General features: G+C 44.0%; 1 protein-coding gene across 3 annotated transcripts in view; it reads right to left on the bottom strand.

The window, feature by feature from the left end:
- The window catches only part of LOC117741205 (rho guanine nucleotide exchange factor 26-like), a 25,508-nt gene extending 1,865 nt beyond the window's left edge, over nucleotides 1–23,643 (bottom strand). Inside the window, exons 1-14 of one of the 3 annotated variants that reach the window (XM_034548058.1) lie at nucleotides 23,457–23,643; nucleotides 21,256–22,972; nucleotides 20,063–20,114; nucleotides 19,779–19,921; nucleotides 17,858–17,914; nucleotides 17,169–17,329; nucleotides 14,756–14,908; nucleotides 14,440–14,569; nucleotides 12,420–12,494; nucleotides 11,862–11,951; nucleotides 11,121–11,275; nucleotides 6,450–6,659; nucleotides 458–528; nucleotides 167–271 (exon numbers count right to left, since the gene is read on the bottom strand). In XM_034548058.1, the coding sequence (XP_034403949.1) occupies nucleotides 167–271; nucleotides 458–528; nucleotides 6,450–6,659; nucleotides 11,121–11,275; nucleotides 11,862–11,951; nucleotides 12,420–12,494; nucleotides 14,440–14,569; nucleotides 14,756–14,908; nucleotides 17,169–17,329; nucleotides 17,858–17,914; nucleotides 19,779–19,921; nucleotides 20,063–20,114; nucleotides 21,256–22,878 (3,025 nt within the window). In that variant the 5' untranslated portion in view covers nucleotides 22,879–22,972; nucleotides 23,457–23,643. Of the gene's footprint in view, nucleotides 1–166; nucleotides 272–457; nucleotides 529–1,385; nucleotides 3,654–6,275; nucleotides 6,368–6,449; nucleotides 6,660–11,120; nucleotides 11,276–11,861; nucleotides 11,952–12,419; nucleotides 12,495–14,439; nucleotides 14,570–14,755; nucleotides 14,909–17,168; nucleotides 17,330–17,857; nucleotides 17,915–19,778; nucleotides 19,922–20,062; nucleotides 20,115–21,255; nucleotides 22,973–23,456 lie in introns of those variants that run through there. The other 2 variants (XM_034548061.1, XM_034548059.1) reach the window with 2 other exon arrangements.

The following is a 23,643-nucleotide window of genomic DNA, read 5'->3' as shown; positions in this document are numbered from 1 at the left end:
GGTTTAAACCACAATGAGGTCTACGGTCCATTATATTAGACAGATTGGTATTAAGACGGTTTTGCATAATAAAATGACAGTTGAAATGGGATGGTGAATACTAAAGACTTTGAGTGAAGCTATACAAAGAGCTAGCGCTAAAAGGTGAGAGAGAGAGCTAACGTACCGTCCTCCACAGTCTGCGAGACCAGCACCACATCAGCCACCTGCAGGGACAACTCATCTGGCTGCTTGGCAGTGTAGGTTCTGACCACCTCCACCTGCATGACATCTACAACACATACAGAAATATAGAAATCACTTCAGATGGGTTACACCAGCCTTATTTGAATATATCTAAATGAACTTAAGACAATTGTGAAATCTCTTTAAAAAGAAAGACAGTTCTTCAAATGACCACAAGGTGGTGCAATAGGCCAAGAGGAGAGTTCAGGGAGCTCTTTCAAAGAGTACTTACTGGTTCTGTCCTGACTCTTGTTGTTGTCGACATTCTGGCCCAGGCGGCTGATCCATCGAGCACGCTCATTCCTAAAAGCACACATTTCAGCACATGAAATCTTGGCACTGAAATAGTTATGAACACTACAGGAAGTTGTATTAACTTCACAACTCCAAAAACGGGAGTGCTGTGAGAGTTGCACACCTTAGGTGCGTTTCATTCTTTAGAGCATCTATCACAGATGTGGCACGCGCTTCGTCACAGCAGGTTTGAGAATATAAGCAGCTATAAAAAGGTCCGTCACAAGCTGACAAGCAATGGAGGCCAATGAATTACTTAGTTGCACAGCAAGTTTGGCCTTTTCCCTCCCTCCTCTCTGTCCCCGTTCAATGAGAGAACAGAGGTATGTTTTCAGTCGCAGAGAAGTGAGGAGAACAAGCACAAGGCCGATTCCCAGGAGGGTACAGACCTGCTTTTGCTTTCCCTCTCTTGTGCGTTTCATGGGAAAGAAAGAGTGGGTGGAGTCACACAGGTCAAGTTCCACGAAGCTCTCCCATTTCACCTGTTCTCAGAGACTACTGAAGGGGGAGAGCATTTAGAAAGAGTGGGAGATAAAGGGGGTTTAGGAAATTACCAAGGGGGTTATGTCAGCCCCTTCTGACTCAGCACCGTTGGCTTGAATCCTGGAGATAGATGCAACATGCCCAGAGAATCACACACAGAGCGGGACACTCTTCCCAGGGGCACAAATGGACCTCCAAGTCCCATGAGTCAGACCTCAGTATTGTGTTCCCATTGTACACATGCAGTTTTGATCTTTTACCAGACACACAAGCTCTAAAAAAAAAAAAGGGGGGTGGGGGGGGGGGGGGGGGGGGGGGGGGGGGGGGGGGGGGGGGGGGGGGGGGGGGGGGGGGGGGGGGGGGGTCACGTCAGCTTTCCACAACTAATTGGACTGTATGACATCACTATAAACCTTGAAATAAAAGTATTTACTTCAAGCCATCTTTGTGAACCCACAATGCAATATGACCGATAAAGGAGTCCAATAATACATTTTTACAATCTCAAATCAACACCTATCATCTCTCTTTGGTACCCCTCTACTACGTTTAATCATTTACCAGACATTTTAAATATTGCCTGGTGTAGTCCAAAGTCGAGGTGGAAAATATTTGTAATGTGTTGTCAATCATTGTTTATTATGAATATTTGGTGTGTTCATCAACAACTACACATTTCAAATTGTTCCTTATGTGAGCCGTTGTCTTGAGGATAAACACGTGTTGCTTCATTCCTGAAAGCAAGTGTCTAGGAAGCTGAACTTGGGCAGCTAACCTCATGTTAACTTTAGCATGCCAACAATGACATGCTGATAATTGGCAGGTACAATGTAGGACATGTTATCGGCAGTCTTAGTTTCGCACGCTACCATTTTCTAATTAGCATTAAACACCAAATACAGCTGAGTCGGTTGGGAATGTCATAAACCTTTAGTCGTTGACCAAAGTATGTGCTGTAATTTTGACCTGATGATGTTGAGAGATGAAAAGTGCAATTCATGCCGACAGTAACGAGACTGTCTGGACCAAATTCCATGGCAATCCGTCCAATAGTTGTTGGGAAACGTTACCGCAAATGTGAACCTGGCTGGGCCCGCTCACTTGTGGGAAAGCCATCTGTTAGATGCTGCATTTAACAGCTGGACACACATGCCAACAGATTCATGTGCACAAACACTCCATCGTGACAGGTCGCGCTCTAATGCTTGAACATCTGAAATACTTTATGGAAACTATGAATGCACATGTATTCAATATATCAAGCACAGGCCACCACATGTGTTTGAGAAGCACTTAATGGTTATCTGTGGAATGTGAGCCACATACCAGAGGGTATGAAAAAATAGTAAAAACAGCCGTTGACAGTGTGTATGTGTGTTTAGATGCATGTGAATACTGCATATGCACAGACATCAGGTGCTTGCCCTCTTGTTTCAATGACTATGAGCCTTTTCAAGTAGTAGAGTGTAGTAAAGCTCCCTCTGCCTTCAACCATTCATCCCACCGTGCATGGGAATGTCAAGAATCATAAATCTATTGTCAAAGGTTCACGCTTAACCTCTGAAAAGGAGACTGCACTATAAAACCCCTTTCTCACGAGCAGATAAAGAGCGAAGACCGCCTCCTTCTAACCTCAGCCAACTTAAAATCACCACCAGACCACTGTTTTCTACCCCCCGCCCCTTTTTCTGCTCACTCCTATCAAATAGTTTACTTTTAACCTAGTCCCTTGCTCGTTTCCACTTCACCACGGGTCAGAACGATATTCATGTACAATTTCTTCTCCTCAGACAAAAACACGACATCTCTCTGATCGGAGCTTTCCAGCGAGGGAAGCTCACAGGCAGAGAGAACAATTCCCATCAGCAAAACTCTTGTTATCACATAAGCAAAAAGCAGACTGGCTAAGATAATAAACAAAACAAAAACAGACCTAAACAAAAAGAAAGTTCTTCCAAAGCGTGCAACAGAAGTATAGACCCCCTCCTCCGGTGGGGGCTGTTACGTAACGGGTGCTGCTTCGTGTTATCGCTGCATATCTGACTAACAGAACTGTTTTGCTGCAGACTTCTGTAGCTGCTCTGTTCCACTCATATAGAAGCACAATTCACTGGCTCTGGACAGGGCACAGCATCAGGGTCACGGGGAACGCTCTGACATGCACACCGAACAAAAGGGTGCGAGAAAAGGAGGACGACGCAGACAGAAAGGAAGAGAGTCACAGGCGTCCTTGTCCCATCTCTGATCCAGCCGTCTGAATTACTGATGCATGGGGTCACATTTCTTTTGTTTATTTTTAACAGATGATTATATAATAAAAATAGATAGTTGACTCCATCAAAATCAGCAATTTGAGGTCGTCATTCTGGGATCTTGGAACTTGTGATAGGCATGTTTTACTATTTTCTGACATTTTATACAATTAAGGAGTATTCAAAATAATAAATAATTTCATCGTGAAAATATTCATTAGTGGCAGCCCTATTCTCTTATAGCAATTATATAGCCTCAATACCCCGTATTGTCCTCGCTTCCTCATTTAACTCCAATAGAAGCCCAGAATAGGCTGGCTAATGTAACACCACTTACATATGTCATCCTGGGTTAGATCACTGAATTGGGATGGATGGCCGAACGAGGAGGAAGTTATTCTGGTCATCAAAAACAAAAGAGCAGACACGGGGCTGTGAAGAAGAAGAGGGGAGAGTGGGTGTAGTCGTGGGAAACAGCCCACTTAACAATGGGCCACTGCTAGGCAACAGCTTAAACAATGCCTAGCAACTACCATCACAATGGCTAGTTGCCAGGATCTGCTTTCTTCGGCTTATTCAGAACTACAGTGAGCGGAGCGATGCAGTCGCATAAATCATTACAGAGGGCCCCAAACTCAAGCTATCGAGGGAGGAAGTCGAGGGGACACACAGACACACACACACACGACAGTCACACTTAACACTATTACTGCAGTCGCTCTGTCAGGTTTCACTTAGAGACAGCATGGGGGCTGACATCAGTGGACCAAACTGTTATTCAGCAATGTCACGCCCCATCCTGTGGCGAACAACACTGACCCAAATCAACCACAGAAGACTCCTTAAAAACATGCGATATATTCACATAAAGACGTGCAAACAAGACAACTACATCCTAGGCAGCAAGACCAGCAGTCCCCAGGCCAGAGGGCTCTCCCTTCTGCTGCTGCCACAGGCGCTTTTAAGCACGTCCTTCCCAGGCCAGGTGCACCTTGTGGAGTAATGCAGCACACCGGAGCAGAGCCACTGGAGAGGGACAGGGAGAACAGCACCGGGGGACACTGTTATGGCAAATTGTACCTTGTTGAGTCTTTAAGCTGAAATAACCAATATCATAATACCAGAACTTGTCTATGAAATCATTTATTCCCTGCGCAGAGAAGAGGCACCGTTACACAGAGTCACTATGAGTCTGCATAAAGATACACTGAAGCGCACACACACACACACACACACACACACACACACACACACACACACACACACACACACACACACACACACACACACACACACACACACACACACACACACACACACACACACACACACACACACACACACACACACACACACACACACACACACACACACACACACACACACACACACACACACACACACACACACACACACACACACACACACACACACACACACACACACACACACACACACACACACACACACACACACACACACACACACACACACACACACACACACACGGTTTCAGACTGTAGCAAACAAAGGGATTGGATCAATGTGGGAATCAAAACAGAGGTCTACATCCTGCCCTTAATTTATGACCTGTCCACATAAGTAATTGATTACTTGACAGTAATGGGGGTATGTGTGCCATTTGCTTTATATCCCCCAATGCAGGAGAATAGCTAGTTTGTACGTATAAGTTTGTAAACCAGTTCACTTAAATATATATAATACAACTAAGAATATAACACAGCTCTATCAACAAACACAGAAGTGTGCAGTGGAGATGAACAGCAGTTTAGTGGTTGTCAACCACAGGCTGAACGGAAGGGGTTACAAATCATTTTAAAATCGACTTCTGAGACTTTTTCGTCATCTTTCGCTTTTTTATTTTCACTTTCACGCCTGGGAACGGCTGCAGTGAGTGCTGAAGGGTTAACAAAACGTTGCATTGTAAATGTAAATTATGTAAATTTGAAGTTTAAAAGCTGCATTTCTCTTCATCAACTTGCTGTCACTTTGACATGTTTAGGAGTTAGAACGATGTTTAATTACCATTGATTGAATCCTTTCTATAACCTTTGACAATGTACATTTTAAAGCTGTAGTAAAATAGTCATATTGAAACTCTCACAGATTCTAATTTTATCACGACAAAATTACAAAATATGTACCTGAGGAACATTCAGCTGATGCAAAAAAAGAGTTAATAGACATTGAAAAGCTGTGTTTAGCACAGTGAAACTGAAAACCACTCCTTCTGTAATGATAATACAGAAGAGGTTCTCGAACTTCACAGGAATGAGGAGGAACCGGCCCTGTGCATAGGAAAACACTCTTTGACAAAGCCTTCAACCACAGAAAATAATTACAGTGAAAATGGTGCGTGTGTGTGTGTGTTCACAATTGCTTGCACATTTGTGTACGCGTATGCACGTGGACATATATATGACAGATCCTCTTTGTTTGTGCGGGTTACATAATCTCTCGAAGCAACCTCCCGTTTCACTCTGTTCGCCGTACAAAGAGACAACACAGCGACAGAATATCAAGGAAGCTCAAAGCAGCGGACCGTCTTTCTAAGTCGGATGAATGAGTAATCATTTACGCTCCTTATGCAAAACATGTCAGCTACAACAAGCAGTCTTCCCACAAAGAGAGGCGCTTTTCCCAAAATCGATGGTCGGGTTAGAAGACGAAACAATTATCCGGTACAGCCGGACTGTGTTACAGGACGACGGCCGACAGTACGACTAATAAACTTCCCTTTCCTCGGTCACATAAACAACCAGCAGTCGGGCTCTTGAGAATAGATGTAACTAAATATCCCTGTGACTTGACTTAGTCCAAAAAGAGATTAAGAAATAAGAGCTAAGGAGAGAGGATAATTGATAGTGGAATTTTCTTCCTTTAAAAAGGATAGTAGAGAACATAAAGGAACGATAAGGGAGTAGGAGAAGTGTTTAAGGGAGAAGACAAGGACCTGAGCTAGAGACTCTGCTCTCTTGACAGGAAACCAAACTATCAAACCTTAAGTGTCCTCTGACGTCCTCGTATGTGTGCACGGTGATCTCAGAGAAAAGTGACCCACACGCTGAACATCAGAACTCGTACATCTGTGACTGAAGCACAAGTGATACAAAAAACGCACAATAAAAGGAGGGACAAACAACAAAAATAACAATAACAAAATAAAGCACTCACAACAACTCCGTGCCCAGCACCATGGGCACCTTTTCGCCGGAGTGGTTGCTACGGAAACGCAGACGGAAGAGATTGTTGGCGCCAGCTTGCCGTGAACTCAGCATGCCGCCGCTGCTTCTGACCGGTGACAGGTTGAGATCCTCGGGCTGGCAGGAACCCACCCAGATCTGGTCCCTCAGAGCGTAGTCGATCACAGTGTAACTCTCCTCGCTGAAAGACACAAAGCTTTGGTTAGACTTCACCTACTTTACTACTAAGTCAGTGTCCGTCAACAGATTCAGTCAAGTGAGATTCATTTGAGACGGTGGTTTTGATGATGGGAGGAATTGACTAATGTCAATTGAACTCACTAACATTTTTTTTTCCTGGAACTGTATCCCACCAGCCAAGTAGTTTTATACAAATGCTGAAAACCATACATTAGACATAAAATGGAAATAAAATGGCAAACGCGTTTACTTGGAGCATCATGAAAACAGATATTCAGAAACTCTTTTCGCAGGTTGGTATTCAAACAGATGTGGATTCCTCTGCTTTTCTCACCTTTTTAGGTTTAGACAAACATAATTACAATAGACAAATAAACCAAAGCAAGTAATTGTGCTACAATAATAACTGACTGAAGTCCAAACATTCATCTGTCTACATGTCCTTACACAAAATCTGACACCCTCTGGTTTCTTTAGGACATGCCTACATTTCCCATGAGTACCTTTACCATGACCCTGTGTCATGCACAGAAAGTGAGTACGAAACATCTGGAGGTGATCGTGAAACATGGTACCTCTAATACGGCACTGAACCTGGAGAATGAGTGTGTGTTTGTGTTTTCATAGTGCTCTGAAGAACTAGAGCTTAAGCAGCCCACACGCGTTTCATCCACCTAAGACTGAAACAGAGCTGAGAAGCTACTGGACACGGCCAACTTTTCGTAGGCCAGCATGCCCATAAATGTGCTGAACACACAAACACAAGATGGACAAAGGTAGGGGTTAAACAAGCAGTATCTGTCTTACTGTTTCACTCTTACACACAGATGTGCTCACACTCTGGGGTCATGACTGGTTGGAGAATCCAGTCACGGTCGGGAGGCTCTCAACAAGGTTCAACTGTCACCCATCAGCCCCTATTGTCCGCCAGTTGATCAATAAAAGCCTGTTGCCCACAAACAATTAGACTTCTTGAAGAGGAGAACGAGAGTTCATGGAGAGACGGATCAGATAAAAACCGGAGGAATCGACGGGAAAGCGAGCTCACTGAATTTCCTCTGAAGCTGCATCCAACTGTAACCACAAGCTGCTCTGTGCATCAGGCCAACCACACTGACCCGGAGCTTAACAGAAGACCGTGGCATTTTTGGAAATACACTTATTTGCTCAACTAACAGTTCAAAAAGAAGATTCATATCGAAGATTCAAGATTTTTTTGTATCCCTCTCAGCTTTTATTTTCATTAGCTTTACTTACCTATAAATTTATCACAGGATATTTTGGTTCAACAATTGTTGAATTAATCTATCTGGACCACAAGAATCCCTGTTTTATCTTAAAATCAAATACAAATATAATAAGGATGTAATAAAGGTATTTTTCATGTGATTTTAAAGAGATAACATAATTAAATAATGGGTTATATGCTAAGTTTAAGTTCTTTCTAAAGAGCAAAAACTCTGCACTCTGGGAAGTTTTCAGGGCTGGTAAAAAAAAAAAGTACCTTAAAAAAGGGCTTTACTTTTTCCATTGAGAAGTTGGTTTGTAATTTTTTGCCCCTGGTACCATGAAAAAATTATTATCAATTAATGCATCTCCATGATTGGCGTCATTTATTTTCACCTCAAACATTTCCGACCTTTATGTGAACCAAAATCCTAATGATTCCATCTAAAATAAAACAAAGAATACACCCTAATACTGTTCATAGTAACATAAGAATAGAGTGTCTCTAGGGTCGTCAGCATTTGAGCTCCCGACAGCCCGACTGTTGAAATGCCATTAACATGAGCTAGCAGTGTTGGAAGAGTGTTAGAAACTGATATAACAAGCAAAAGAATACAACATAATCTATCCATGGTTTGGCCTCCTCATAAGCTACTTACACAGAAACAAACTTCTGCTGGAATGAAAATCCCTCTGCCGCTAGAGAGAGCACAGGCATCTACCACACATCATCACGGCCATCTTCCTAGTGTACAACCAGTTCCTCAACACAAAGCCTCAGATAGATGTTGAGATGCAACTCCAAGTCACTCACTCACACACATTGTTAGAGCAATGGTGCAAAGTGCAGTAGGAGTGTTGAGACTAGGGAATAGTCAAACAAACAGAGGGAGGGAAAAAAAGGAGAACAGGAAGTGTTATAGGGATTATAGGTTTGCACGCACACACATAGAGACAAAAAAACACAAGGTCATGACTCCCCAAAAAATGGGAAAGGACAGCGAGAGAAAAAGGAAAAGAGAGAGATGAAGACCTTAATATTACTTAATGTTTAGATGATGCCCAGCATCACACAGGAAAAAGGGGGGAAGTGAAGATGAGGAGCCAGCTGGTGTGGACTCAGTGTTACCTAAGTGTTCCTGTGAGCCAGAGAGCACAAAACGTGCCCCGCTGCGTGACAATAGCCCAGTCTGACATGGGCTTGGTTTCCAAGAGCCAGTTTCATTTTGGATCCAGTTCGAAGTGGATCAAATGAGCAGATTTGACTCAATTTAAAAATCTGAATCTCTTATTGAAACCTTTAGCTTCTAGATAAAACCAAAATAAGTTAGGTAACAAAACCTTATGGTTTGAAACTTGTATTGATATTATAGTATTGTTGATTAATCCCACAATATATTTTCGAGTAATCTTTTGTTTGGTCTATTGAACATCCTAAAAAAAGTTTTGAAAAAATCCATCACTTTCCTCAAATGTCTTGTTTTATCTGATCAATACTCCAAAACCCAACAATGTTTGATTTACAAACAGAGAATAGCACAATGGAGAAGTGGAACTATATTAGATTATAACTAGTTTTGCATTTGTGCTTTAAAATCAATCAACAGATTATCTAAACAGTTGCCGTTTGACTGACTGACAAATGAAAATAAATGTTTTTTTGGTTAGTTTTTTAGCTCAAACCTTATGAAACTGTATCAAAACAGATTCAATAAGAGATTTGAAAGAATTTCAGATTTGAAAGATTTCAGATTCGATAAGCGGACCAAACACTAGATTCATTAAATTGAACCTCAACCAATGACAGCATATTAACCATAAGGATCCCCAACCAAATAATAACAGCCTCACACACACTCTCTTTCTTCTGAATATATTTGATGTATAGTCCTGTAAACCTGAAGACAGCCTCAGGTCATAGGTTTGTTTTCACTCTACTGTGGAAGTGCCGTGGCTTTGACCTTTGCCCACTTCCTTCAGGTATTCATGGTTCTCCTTGAAAACTATGCTTAAGAAAAATGAGACGAGAAGCAGCCGGCAGCATTCAAGCACACCACATTATTGCATTTGGCAACAACGTTCGGTTAGCTGATTGTAAGCTATCCCCCAACACACTCCTAGTCATAATGACAAGGGAAGAGCTATTACACCATTATGTCTGTGACCACGCTGTGCCCGGCTGGCCTTCTGGTACCCCTGGTGTGTTTTTGTTTTGATTACTGCAGATGGAGTGCAGTAGAGTAGCGTGCCACAGCGGGGCTCCGGCACTCACCTGCAGCACAAACCAATATTATAACGCCGTCTCCCATTCAAACGCACAAATACACACTGTGATTCCAGAGCGCTCCCTTTCCCAAAGCCAGGCCCGACACCACACACTGGTGCAGTATGCCGTCCTGGATCAGGTTTCCAGAAAAATATCACATGGAATGTTTTCTTTTTCACTTTTTATGATTCTTAGGAAATCATAGTTTTTGCCAGTGGCGGGACAATTCATTCCAGACCCAGAGGGAGATGGACGGTAAGGGATTTTTTTTTTTTTTTTGGCACAAGTAGACGCACTCGCGCAAAACCCACACTGCTCGCACACAAATGAAGACTGCACTATTTCAAGGAAGTCCTCTTTGTGGCTAGTTTCATGGTGTTGCCTAAAACTAGAGGAAACGGAGGAGACTCACTAACAAGGCTGACAACACGCAGGATGATGCATGGCACCAGGACATGTTGAGACCTTGACAACATTCAGACAAAAACAGGCTCCGATTCATGATGCCAAGTCGCAGCAGGTTCAGGTAACTGCACCTGTTCAGCTTAATAAACAACACACCCAAAAAGCAGGGGGGGGGGGGCAATGTGGGAGATCAGTCTGATTGTACAGTGCATCTGAGGGTGTTGACCCTTTTTTTAATTCTTCCTCAACACTGTCAATAATGTCGTCACACTATGACTGACGTAGCTGTTGTTGTTTTTTCTTTCAATTGTTTATTTTTCTTTCCAGCATGGACCTCAATAATTGTTCTTTATGTGAACATGTCAATATCACAAAACCAGTTAAAACACGAGGATGGAGAGGACGACATTACACGCCCTGCACTTAGGGTCTTGGCCATAGGTGGTCCATACGTTCTCACACAGTGGAAACCACAGGCTTATGGTTACACTTTCACCCGCAACATGTCAGAACAGGTGAGGAAAGCCGGCACACCAGCCATATCGAACACAGGCCCACACTCACCTCTTCTTCCTAGTGACAATGAAGACGTCATTGAAGAGGAAGAAATAGACCTGTTGCCGCGACTTCCGCTTGAGGAAGATGCCATTGTCTTCCACAAACGCAGTCAGTTCTCCTCTCTTTACCATCCACCTGGAGGATGACACCAGGGGGAAGGGCTGGGGGGAAATGAGAAAGGGAATGTGAATAGCCGGAAAAAACAATACATCGAACCATATAAAGTATTTCAAAATGTCTGAAATGTTGGTGCCGTCAGGAATTCCTGAATCTGTGTTTGCATGTATGAACAGCTGGCTATGCAGGATGAGAATATGTTCGAGACCTCAGTGAATCCCAAATGTGCCAACAGCTACTTTCCCACACTAGACACACTTCAGCCTGCCAAGCCATTTGTGCATTATGTGTAAAGAAGTGTTGCATGTCAGTGCATGCCTGCAAAGCCCACGTTTCATCTTTACCGACCACCACAGGCAGTTCATAAACACTAAATATCTTCTGTCTGGTCTTCATATCAACAATGTCTTGCGTCACTCTCATAGATAAGATATGTTGACGGATTGTGTTGCCTCTTAATACTAAGCTAAGCTAACTGGCTGCAGCCTCATATTTAAAAAAATACATCTTTTATCTTCTCTTCCAACTCTCAGTAAGATACTGAATAAGCACATTCCCAAAAATGTCCCAACTATTCTGTTAACTAGAATACCACCCAAGATACAAGTGTGTACCAATGTGTGTCCATACCTTGATCTTGAACTCCAGCTGAGAGTTGATGGTATACATCATCTCTGTTCTCTCCATTGTGCGCGCGCCCTCATTACACTTTCTTACCACCTGCTCTCACACACAAAAACACATACAGTGTCTTTTAATCACAATGTGCGCATTCCTTCTACTTTTCACCCGTATATATTAATTGAATGCTGCATGCTATGATGATAGTTAAATAATTCCTTAATGATCATGCTTATATATCCAAGTAAAAGAAGGGCTGCAAGTAGAAGTGCTTTACCAAAATACAATAAATAGGAAGTGATTTTTTGAAAATATAAAAAGAAAAAAATGTTTTCTGGCAGAATGCTATTTGTTACGAATACTTAATACACAATACAAAAAGAAAAATACAGTGCAGATAGGAGGTTCCCCTCGCTTTTCCTGGATCATTTTGCAGATAGGAGGTTTTGCACTTTATCGATATATTGAATAATATGTATACATGCACAGATACAAATTCACAAGAAAATTAAAAACATAAAATCCAGATTGCATAACATTAATAGTTGACCCTTTCAACCCACGCACCTTGCTTACTGCTTGTAAAGCCTTCTTACACTCTTCGTATTGTGCCGAGTCATTAGGTGTCTTCTGACAAATTGTCTGCAACACAGATAGTCAGGGCTCAAATCAGTTATTTTAACTTTTTGATGGAATAAAGTAGCTGGCAATGGCGGCACATGCAGAGGCAGTGGCCGGTAGCTCCCACAGACTTTGCTACATTTATGACAAAAATATGTAGACATCGGAAAAGTAAGTATGAGGATTGGAATAAGTGCAGCTGCTCTTGAGACAATGATCGCTCACGAAATCCTCCGACCACTCAGCCAGACCGGCCGAATGAGACGCCATCAAAAGCAGTGTGATCGACCCATGAAAAAGGGGGAAGAGAGCCGGGGAAAGGACTAAGCAGCATGGACCTAAGTTTATTCCCAGCCTGCTCCTAGCTAATGTCCGGTTGCTGGAAAATAAGATGGATGGAATAAAACCACGAGATCAGAAACTCTTGTGCACACATCTTAACGGAAAACATGGCTTCATCATAACATCCCGGAACAAGCTATTGCACTTGACGGGCGGACTGCAAACTCCAGTAAGAAGAGGGGAGGCGGGCTGTGGGTTTACATCAATGATGATTGGTGCTTAAACGTTGTCCAAGTTGATGGGTCAATGTTCCCCTGATGTCGAATGTGTAATGCTCAGACGCCATATTTTCTGCCCAGTGAATTCACCAGTGTGTTGCTGAAGTTTACATCCCCCCCCCCCGATGCAAATACAAAAAAATGCCTGGGATCTGTTTTACGTAAATTCCACCAGCATGTCCACATCTCCACCAGAGGGGACACGGACCATGTTGACACACATTTTTGTGTTTACCACCGGAGACCCCCAAGGCTGTGTGCTAAGCCCCTTCCTATTCACGCTGTACACCCCAAACATGAAGAGAACTTAGCAGTTTGCAGATGACACTAGCTTCATCTGCCGGACTACAACAATGGACTATATGTAGAGAGGAAATAAACAACCGTGCAGAGTGGTGCTCGGAACAATGTACTGCTCAACGTCAGTATAACCAAGGAGCAGATTGTTAATTTAAGAAAGACGACGCACAAAGCTTATAAACGGTTGTGGCAAAATTCCATTGCCAAGTTTTTGTCAACTTTTATAAAAGGACCAATAGAAAGCATCCTGACTGCAAACATTACAAAGTGGCATGGGATGTGGCTCTACAGCGGTGATCAAAACCACCCAGAACTTTATTGCACCAATCTACTAAGCATCAGTGATACTGGTGAGAAAAGGAGCCTTTGATGAGCTAGAGGGATATTCAAAGACCAAACCCACCCCAGCCACCACCTGTCCACCCTGCTGCCGCCTGTAAAGAGATACAGAAGTATCAGCTGCCGAGCCACCAGACTTCAAAACAGCTTCTTCACTCTGGCTATGAGACGCCTTAATTCATCCTCCACTTATAAATATAGTTTTGTTGTTGTTGGTTTTCTTTCCTATATAACAAATTGGGAATTCAATCTAAATGTTGTCGTGCAACCCTATCGTACAATGACAAAAAAAATATATAAAATGTATTCATGCACAAAAACACAAATAACAATAATTTGCATTCAAGCACACCACTATCAAAACCTAGAGAATATACTAATGCATGAAGAAAGCTGTGGGAAGCAATTAACTGAAACCAAACTCTCAGGATCCAAAAGCATAAACCCCATAGTCCCTAGGGAGACACTAAGGGAGGACGGGACAGAGGGGGATGAACGTAGAGCAAGGAAGAGGAAGAGAGAGAGAAAGGGACAGTCGGGACAGAATAACGTGGTGCCAAAGGAAGCCGGAAAAAAACGAAAGAGGGAAGGGTAAAGATTAAGATTCAGATCATCGAGGAATGATGTAGGGGCACACAAACATCTTTGAGGTTAGAACACACCCCATGTATAATTAGTCAGGCTCGTATGAATAAATAAACTGTTGCGTAAGAGTCAAAGTATTGTTATTCCAAAGCTCATGCTACTTTATCCTACAATGCACTCACATCCATGAGTAGGGGGAGGCGAGTAATCCTCTGCATGGGCAGGATAAGGAAGGAGATCATGGGGAGGTTCCTGCAATCTGGGTGACTCTCTATCCTGGTCAGCACCTCCTTAAAAACTGGATTCTTGGACCTGCAAGAGAGGACGGAAGGAGTTTGGGTGTTCAGAAAGAGGGGCAAGTGATACAAGAGAGAAAGATGGAAAAAACAAGTGGGGAGGAAGAGCAAAGCCCCCTGGTTCACAATGTCAGAACAGTCATGCTGGATCAAATCCACAACAGATATGATAAGAACATAATTTGTCTGATCGGTCACTCACACCAGCCTCTGCAGGGTTCTTTGCTGGTAGACCTCGTTGGAGCAATATGTGACAAAGGGATCAAAGTTGGACTGAGCATGCTTGTCAACGATGTCGCTGATGTCATCGATAACAATGTTCTGTTGGTGTCTCTCCTCCAATTCCTTAAAGAATCTGAGTACAGGATGAATAAAGGTTAGTATGCCAGGGATTCATAGCGTACATGGCAACAGCTTGAGTCACAGGCATCAAATCAAGAGTCATTCCACATGGGAGAAAATATAGGACACAATGGCAGATATAAAGTCAGGAAGGCAGGAAGCAGAGACAACACCTTTCTTCTAAACCCGCTGTAAGATCACAAAATAGGAAGTCCCCGCCTCTTAAAATAGACATAGCCTACCATTAACCATAACAGAGGTTTTTCCTCTTCCTGAGCTCCACCAGATGGTCCGTTTAATGGCACACCACATGACCAACTTCAAGAGAATAAGTGCTTTTGCATGCACGATCCAAGGTGACAAACAGGAAGGTGTCGCACGACACAGGATGCTGACCTTGACCAGTTGGACAGAGTTTGAGCTCATCTGCAAAAGGACCTCTAGTGGCCCCTCCTATCCCCATCTATGACTAACTTGTGTCCATGACTGACCCCAAACTCTTGGAACTACGACCTTTCTGCCTATGGCATGAGCACACAGGATAACCGAGAACAAACGTATGTTCCCCTGACCTCTGGCCCTCATCCAAAAGGTATATTCAGGGCTCTAGCAGGTCAAGGCTGTTCAAGTTCAGGCAGCGCTCCATCCTGGGGCCAAACTCACTGGCTTGCCTCAGTGTTAAAGCACGCTGCTGCAATTATAAAGTAATATTCTAGGGCTGCAAGTGAAATACAATCAGTAACACACCTGCATGTAAAATACTCAACAGCCCTCCCACTCACAATCACACAGACTACACAGGAGTGATATTTCTTCTATTTTCTTTGAGAGGCTAAACTCAAAACCTGACCATCTGTTCCAAGTAATACATGTACTACAACTTATAACTAAAGAGATGCTGTCCCTTCATCTCCATGCTCTGCTCTCTACACCCTAGGCCCATGTAGGTCTCCTTATTTAGGGGGGAGGGTAAAGTATCGCATTAATGTGGGTGGTCTGTGTATAGAAAGGAGACAGGGGAGTGAGATGGGCTGCAGCACGTCCGAACACAGGGAGGAATTGTTGAGGAATTTACAGACACCACCATTCATACGAAGTGGGAATCAGGAGTAATTAAATGTACAACATAATGTTCATGTCAATCCACATTGAAGCTGTTTTTCCCTTCATGGTTTATTGTATGCAAAGAGGAAATCTCTCTCTCTGAGGAGGGGGCTGCTACCCTGGCATGGAATCCGTGTGCAAATGCCGTGAACAGTTGCAGAGCCAAGGCAGTGAATGCTCTGGGTAAACGTACAACCTAGGCAACAGACGGAACTTAACCTCAGATGGATTAACCCACATTATTGACACTCGGTTATTGAGAATAACCGCAAAAAACTTGGAACAACTTGTTGGCAGAGTAGGTGCAGTAAATGTGGCTAGGAGTGCCGGACTGGAGTCTTTAGTTCTCATAGCAGGCTTGTTGAATGATATGAGACTGCAGTGACTTCAGACCAGCATAGTAGGCTCATAATAAATGATACCACAGTTAAAAGCACAGTCACTTATAGCCTAACAAAGAACATGTGGGCTCAAAAACTCAATCATTTGTAGAATAATGGATCCCCGTATAGCACAGTAATTGCTGAGGCAGCACAGTTTTTATCAGTCTCAACTTTCATGGCGTCTTGTGCATGAGTGTTTCAGTTTATGGGATTATTGGAGGTTCATGGTTACCTGGCCATGAATGTCAAATCATGATGGACGGGTAAACTCAGAGCAGCACATTTTGGACGTTTCATTTTTCATGGACTCACAAAAAAAAAAGCAAAAACTGGCGCATGCAGTCCACTTGTCTACGGTTTATAGAGTGAACTTTCACTCAATTTGCCCTACAACATGTGACCACACATACACACAGCCGGGCGAGCCTACCTACAATCCCTTAGACACAACTGAAAACAAATTCTGATTGAAGCTACAACATCAGGCAGAAAAATAGACATACAGTAAACTGTGGCAACAGACACACCGCTCATAGAATGAGTGCAGTCTACCGAGTGTTGTTGAATAAGAAAGTCATCGAAGCAATTAACAAAACCACAAACACTGATAGAAGTTTGGGAACATGTAAAATTACCAACCTGCCTATAATAACCACCACTCATAAGTCCTTGAAGACAAAAGAGTTAGAAACATACACCGACTGAAGATTGCTGATACAGCAATAATACAGCTGATGATAATTCTGTCTACAAAAGCTAGACATTACAACACAGCCGCTCACTTACTTTTTGCTGGCCTCACAAACGTCCGTGATGTTGGAGAAGAGGTGGTGGTGTTCGGTCTTGGTTATGGCCTCGCTGAGCTGGGCAGAGCTCTTGAACATGCGGATCAGGATCTCCAGACTGTGGAGGTACGAGTGCTCCGACGAGATCACCTCAAAAATGGACTATTGAGGGGCAGGTGGGAGCAACAGGGAGGGAACATCATGTTTGTGTTTTTATTTCCATAACAGTCAGTTTGATACCTCCATTAGTGACTATGCTTGCTTCCATAACCTCATTAGGTCCTGACTCACTCACTGCTGTATGAGATGGGCTCAGTCAGGAACATGCTTGACATACCTGTGCTGCGCAATCATGTTGGTAGGCGAATGAACAATTCCATACCGACGTGAGCACCAATATGTCACTGAATTTAATGTTTAAACTCATTCGCCTTGTCATTCTTAATATGACAGTGATTCAGGAAAATATTTATTGGAACATCTGTCCTCCTCCTCCTAATTACAAAGCATGTGCTTTAATTTTAAAATAGTCCATAATGCACATGCTCTTTTAATGGTGTTCACAGAGAGCAAATGGACAGCCATCCTCCCCCCGGTGCTTAGTAACTCTTAACATCGCATGCAAGTAGCCCAAACTTGTATTATTCTCACTCTGAACCCAAACGTCAAAGTGTGAAACATGATTCCTACCTCTTGTCTTTTGCGTTCCTCCTGACTCATCCGGTCTGAAAGACCACTTCTCTTCACCTAAACAGGGGGAAAAAAGATCAAGAAAGATTTCAAATACAAAGTCACACTTGTTTGACGACTCTGGGTTTTATTCAGGTCAGCGGCCCTTGTATTTGTAGCATGGGTGTGTGCCGTGTGTGTGCGCGCGCGTTTGTGTGCCACTGTTGTCCTCACACACAAAGACAGGAGCACTTTGCATACCACAATGAACAGAGAGGCAATGAAGTTGTTGAAGAAAATGGGAACAGGAAGATCTGCACTGAATAAAGAGACAAGTGTACAAAGAGGAAATGTGTTGAAAGCAAAAAAAAACTCTTGGGCTAAAATGTCATTTGGCCGGAGACATACAGTTAAAAAGGAAAGTGTGTTTGTGCGTGTTGCTATGTGGGTGGTGAGATTTGGTCCAGAAATATTTGACTAAGTTTGAAACAAAGCAATCTTTTGGAGTGCTATTGAATTATTTAGCCTGTGGCTGAAGGTAAGGTCGAGTAAAAAGCATGCCTCCCTATCCTGATTCACCAAATACAACCACTATGAGCTGGGCCACATTCACAGTACACTTTAACAGTTCACACGTATAAGAAGATATCCAAAGAGGCCATCTTTCTCATACGCTTTTGAACAAACAAACCCACAGTAGACCAAACATCTCTTGTGGTTCTTTCTTTGTACTCCTTTCGCACATACATCAGTTTCCCTTCTGTCAAACCTTCAACACCATATCAGCATAACGAGCTTTCAATATGAGGCGGTTTTAATGAGCGAGCAACCATGCTCCTGGTCATGCCATCTGCACTTTGCCCTGTTCTGCAGTTTCCCTGGGTGTGACTGAAACACAATCAATTAGGTATCCGCTCTCTTTTTTTTTTTAAAGCTTCAACAGATAGTCGCTCTAATGAAGCTCCACCTTCTGAAACTACAAAGGGTGATTCTTGGAAATGTGTAAATCCAATGATGTGACATTCCACCAAACCCTAAACGGCGAGAGGTGCCAGGGTGAGAGAGGGGAGGAGTCAAGTGAGATGAGACTTGTTGGAAACTCACACAATGACAACTTGTAGATCTGGTTGTCGGCTTCACTGGAACTAAACGTATCTCCCGACACACAATGAAAGTGTCATGCCAGCATCCTGAACAGCTTTAAAACAGTGTGTGTGTGTGTGTGTGTGTGTGCTGGTCAGCATTGAAGCATTGACCCACTTCACCCCTGTGTCTCACTGGTATACACAGGAACAAAAACATGTTCAAATTTTAATCCAATCTCCCATGTATTAGAGTCGGAGTCCATATCATTCTCTGCTCAGCAATTTCAGAACCAATCCTAATTGCTTCTTTCGACGCCCTCACCCGTTTTCACTCCGACACTTTCCCTCCTCAACAAGTAAACAAACAGATGGGAATGTCTAAGTAGAAAACAAAATGAGCTCCTCTGTATTCCTCTATCCGTCCATTCCAATCCCAAACTATATTGCGTAATGTAGAGCCACCGCAACATTTTAAGCATATTTGCAGTCTGACGAATATGTAGAGTTTGCCAAAACACTGGCATTAGGCCAACCAGTGCTTGCAAGGGTTCCTGAGAGTCTGGTTGACTGTCTGCCTCCATGCCAGACCCAAGTCTTCAAAGAAATGCTCCTGCCCTCCCTGATAAACAGAGTGAGGGGCAGAGGAAGGCAGAAGCAGTGGGAGGATGGGAACGGACTCGGGCCAAACTGGATATGACGGCATACTTCAGAGCACCAGCATTCCAAGACTCCATAACCACAGCAGAGTGGATACTGCATGTTTATCCATGTACTGGATGTAGAGGAAGAGTAAGAACGATATGAGAAGAATGGAGGCTACCGTGTGTGCGTGTGCATGTGTGTGTGTGATGTCTGACCACAGTGAGCTGGCTCCAGGAGGTGCGTATAGGTCTGTACTGCACCACAATGCCGTTATCAGGTTTGGGTTCTCTGGAATCGGCATCCTCATCTGAGTCATTGTGTAAAGCCTTCTCCTTGTAGTTCTGGTACAGCTCCTCTTCTGAAACAGACATTTGTTTTGTTGGAAGTTTTAAAAAAGGACATGAGTTTTGGTTAAGAGAGACACAGAAAGGCAAAAAAAAAAACATACATTAAAAGTAGTAAAATTAGAGGGAAAGTGTGGTGGAAACAAGGTTCTCACCCTCGCTGTCAAACGTCCGCTGAGTGGTTAAAACTTTCTTCTTGTCTGGTCTCTGAAAGAAAAAAGGCAACACCATTGTCATGACTCTGACAAGCAGGCACAAACACAAACGTTAAAGGGCCTCTGTATCTCTGTCACCTGTGTGTGACCTTCACGTGTTCTTTCTGCTGACCTTCTTCATTGACCCCTGTCTAATTACAGAGCCATTGTGTGCATAAGTGTGTATGTGTGGCATGGTGTCACATTGCGTCATGTCTCCCAACGACATTAATTGTTTCCTTGTAACGCCTCGTCTGACCTGCTGTCGAGTTTGTCCCACAGTACTGCGTCTGTGTTGTCATTTTATAGTTAGGACTGCAACCCACAATACTAAAGTCCATATCAATGCCATATGTGTGCACAACAAAATACAAACCCGTCAGATGGATTATGATTAACTGAATCAGGAAATCTTAATATGTGTCAACACAAAGGAAAAAGTAACCATCTACAGGGCTGTACGTGTGCATCGGCAGTTCAGCAATAGGCGTTTGACTTGCAGACAAATGCCGACATTGATATCTTTCTGCATTAATTTCTCTTAAGCTCGTCAGGCTTATAAAGCTTGTTTCTCTCGCGCTGGTCATGAATGGCAGAAACATATTCTCTATGAGCATCAGAAAAGTCAACCCAAACATGTAAACCAATAGCAAACCAGACCTTAAAGACAAAATGAGTAGGATTTGCTGCATGAAAGCCAACCTCACAGATTCACTCTGGTTTTGAACAAGCTTTGTCCACTTGGCATATCAATTATTATTATTATTATTATTATTTCAGCACCTGGACGCCACGTTTTTAGAGCGGTTGAAACCCTGAAAGATTCTGAACACAGCAAAATCCAAAGAAAATAGAAAATACAGCCAGAGGGCAGGGTCATTGTAGACACAGACTCCGCCTAACACTTCTAGGGTAAAGTGATGATTGAGAAGGATTATTTTAGTATGAGTCAATACATTGTTTTGAGGAACATCCTATTTAAATGTGCCTTGAACCACATTAAGGTTAAAAGTCCTTTAGTTTTTAATTGTCTTAATAGCTTTTTATGGTAACCTCCAAATTACTCCTGCTCCCATAAGGTGATTTTTTTTGTAGATTTCAAACCCTTTTTTTCTTCAAGAGCAACAGTGTTTGTTTTTTTTGAGTGCACCCACCTTGTTTTCCCCTTTGCTGGTAGGCTTTGACATCCCGGGGATGGCTAGTTTAGGTGTCCCAGGGCTGGTAAATCTGGGTGTCCCAGGGCTGGTAAGTCTGGGTGTCCCAGGGCTCGTAAGTCTGGGTGTCCCAGGGCTGGTAAGTCTGGGTGTCCCAGGACTCGTAAGTCTGGGTGTCCCAGGGCTGGTAAGTCTGGGTGTCCCAGGACTCGTAAGTCTGGGTGTCCCAGGGCTGGTAAGTCTGGGTGTCCCAGGGCTGGTAAGTCTGGGTGTCCCAGGGCTGGTAAGTCTGGGTGTCCCAGGGCTGGTGGGCTTTGCAGTTCCAGGACTTGCTGGGCTGAATGGTGAATCCATCTTATCCTCATCTAGCCATCTGATGACAGGCTGGGACAATTGATGGGCCTTGGAATCTACCGATGGGACCTCCAAGTCGACTCCACTCACGACTGCCCTCCTATAGGAAGTACTCCTCAGGCCTCTTTTTAGTGTCCCTGGGCTCTCAGTTTCCCCATCTGTCCCCTCAGCGAGACCCCCTCCTGTAGAAAAGTAGGTTCCTGTTTCTACCATGCTGAGGGCTTTCAATGCACGCTTGGAATGATCCAACCCCAGCATCCCTGTTAAACCCTGCCCCTGCAGCTCAGGTGGAGGCCCCTTGCTCTGCCGAACATCGGATGCTAAGCCCTTGGGAATGAGCTGCTGGGTGCCCAACTTCAGGGCAGCAAGGCTGTGGGTGCTGAGGACGATGGAGGTGGAGGGAGAGATAGATGGGGAAAGTGAGGGAGATGGTGAGGTGAAGGAGATGGAAGAAGAGGAAGACGCATGCCTGGTGTCCTGTGAGGAGGCAGGCGAAGATGAGGACGGTCCGAGGAGTGCTTGTCCTCTGTCTGCTGGCGATGGGGAGCGCGGGGTCGGGGGGTCTGAGGAGGTAAGGGAAGAAAGGGAGGGGATGCTGGAGGTGGAGCTGTGGGAAGGGGTGGGGGTACGCCATGCTGGAGGAGAAGGGCTGGATGCGGACGATAGGGAGGAGAGTTCTTGGGAGTTGTAGTTGTTGTTGTTGTTGTTAGAAGTGCGTGGAGACATGACAGGAGAGGAGCTAAGAACAGCTTCAGATGAGGGTGAGCTCATCTCAAATACCTTCTGGTCTTTCCATGAGCGCACGCATTTCTGGGGGTCCTGGAGATGCTTTTCCTGCAATACCGTGACTCCATTAGTGGTTTTCTGCCGGTCGACATTACACACTCTATTGTCCAGTGAGGCGGATCTGCTATCCTCAGACCGAAACTTGGCCAGTGAGAAGAGTCCGTTGGACAGGTGCCCGATGCTAATGCTTCGGACCACTCTGGATTTCCTAGAGGGTTTGTGCAGAACGTGCTTCAACACCACAGTGTTCTTGCCCCAACACGGGGGAGTGACCACCAGCCTCTCAGCAGGTTGGCTCAATGTTAAGGAACACTTGTTGTCCTCCACTGGGAAGTCCGTCGTCATGACCCCATTTATGTGGTAACTGAGGGGTCGCGGTTTGGGTTTGCTTGAGTCCTGGGGGGGTTTATAATTGTCTGCGCGGCGCCTCCACAATGGGGTGATGTTTTTATTGGACAGATCCACATCGTTGCCGATGTCCATGGTGCTAGATCGTCGGTGACCTCTTCGCTATCTGCGTCCAGACCTCCAAGTCACAGTGCAAACACTGCAGTCCTGTCGAAAACGGATCTCGCCCCTAAGAGTAAACAAAAAGAAGGGGAGCTAAGTTCAGTGTCGAATTTCACTAAGATTACTCATTAACAGGGATTCAGTGCAGATACTGGAGGCCCAACTTCAACACATGAGTGAAGAAGAACAGCTCAAAACAGAAGCCAGGCCAGTGAAGGCTACTGAACATCCTTTTGTATATGTTCACTGCCGTGGAATATCTGCCCCTAGTACAGGCACAAAGCCAACAGCTGAGAGCAATCACTGTAATATTCCAAAAGGGAAACAGTTGTCCGCGACAACAGTGAGTTCAGAGAGTATTGCTGTTATCATTAATAGTTTATCTCCTTTATCCCTTAAACTCCAAACACTCACATTTTTGTTGGTGTGCATAAACATCACCACATAAACATGCATGCTACCGTTATGTACTGCACAACAGAGGCTCAGGTGGAGAGGAAACGTTCCCAGTCATCGTGAGGTTGTGCTGGTTCCACCAGTGTGCAGCTTACCAGTGGCTCTGCTGCAGACCGCGGTCATCGTACCGGAGAAAAACAAACCTTCTCTGGCCGAACAACTCCGGCCGGGGGGCTTAATCCAGCATGGTATCGACACCAAGTGATGTTGGTGGATCCAAAGTTAGAGCCGCAAAGTCTCTTTGAGGTTTGTGTGGTCGACTGGAAACTCGTGAGCGCGTCT

This window comes from Cyclopterus lumpus, chromosome 13 (genome assembly GCF_009769545.1).
Source record: "Cyclopterus lumpus isolate fCycLum1 chromosome 13, fCycLum1.pri, whole genome shotgun sequence".
In the NCBI taxonomy this organism is placed as follows: domain Eukaryota; kingdom Metazoa; phylum Chordata; class Actinopteri; order Perciformes; family Cyclopteridae; genus Cyclopterus; species Cyclopterus lumpus.
This window is presented reverse-complemented; position numbering and strand designations above follow the sequence as displayed.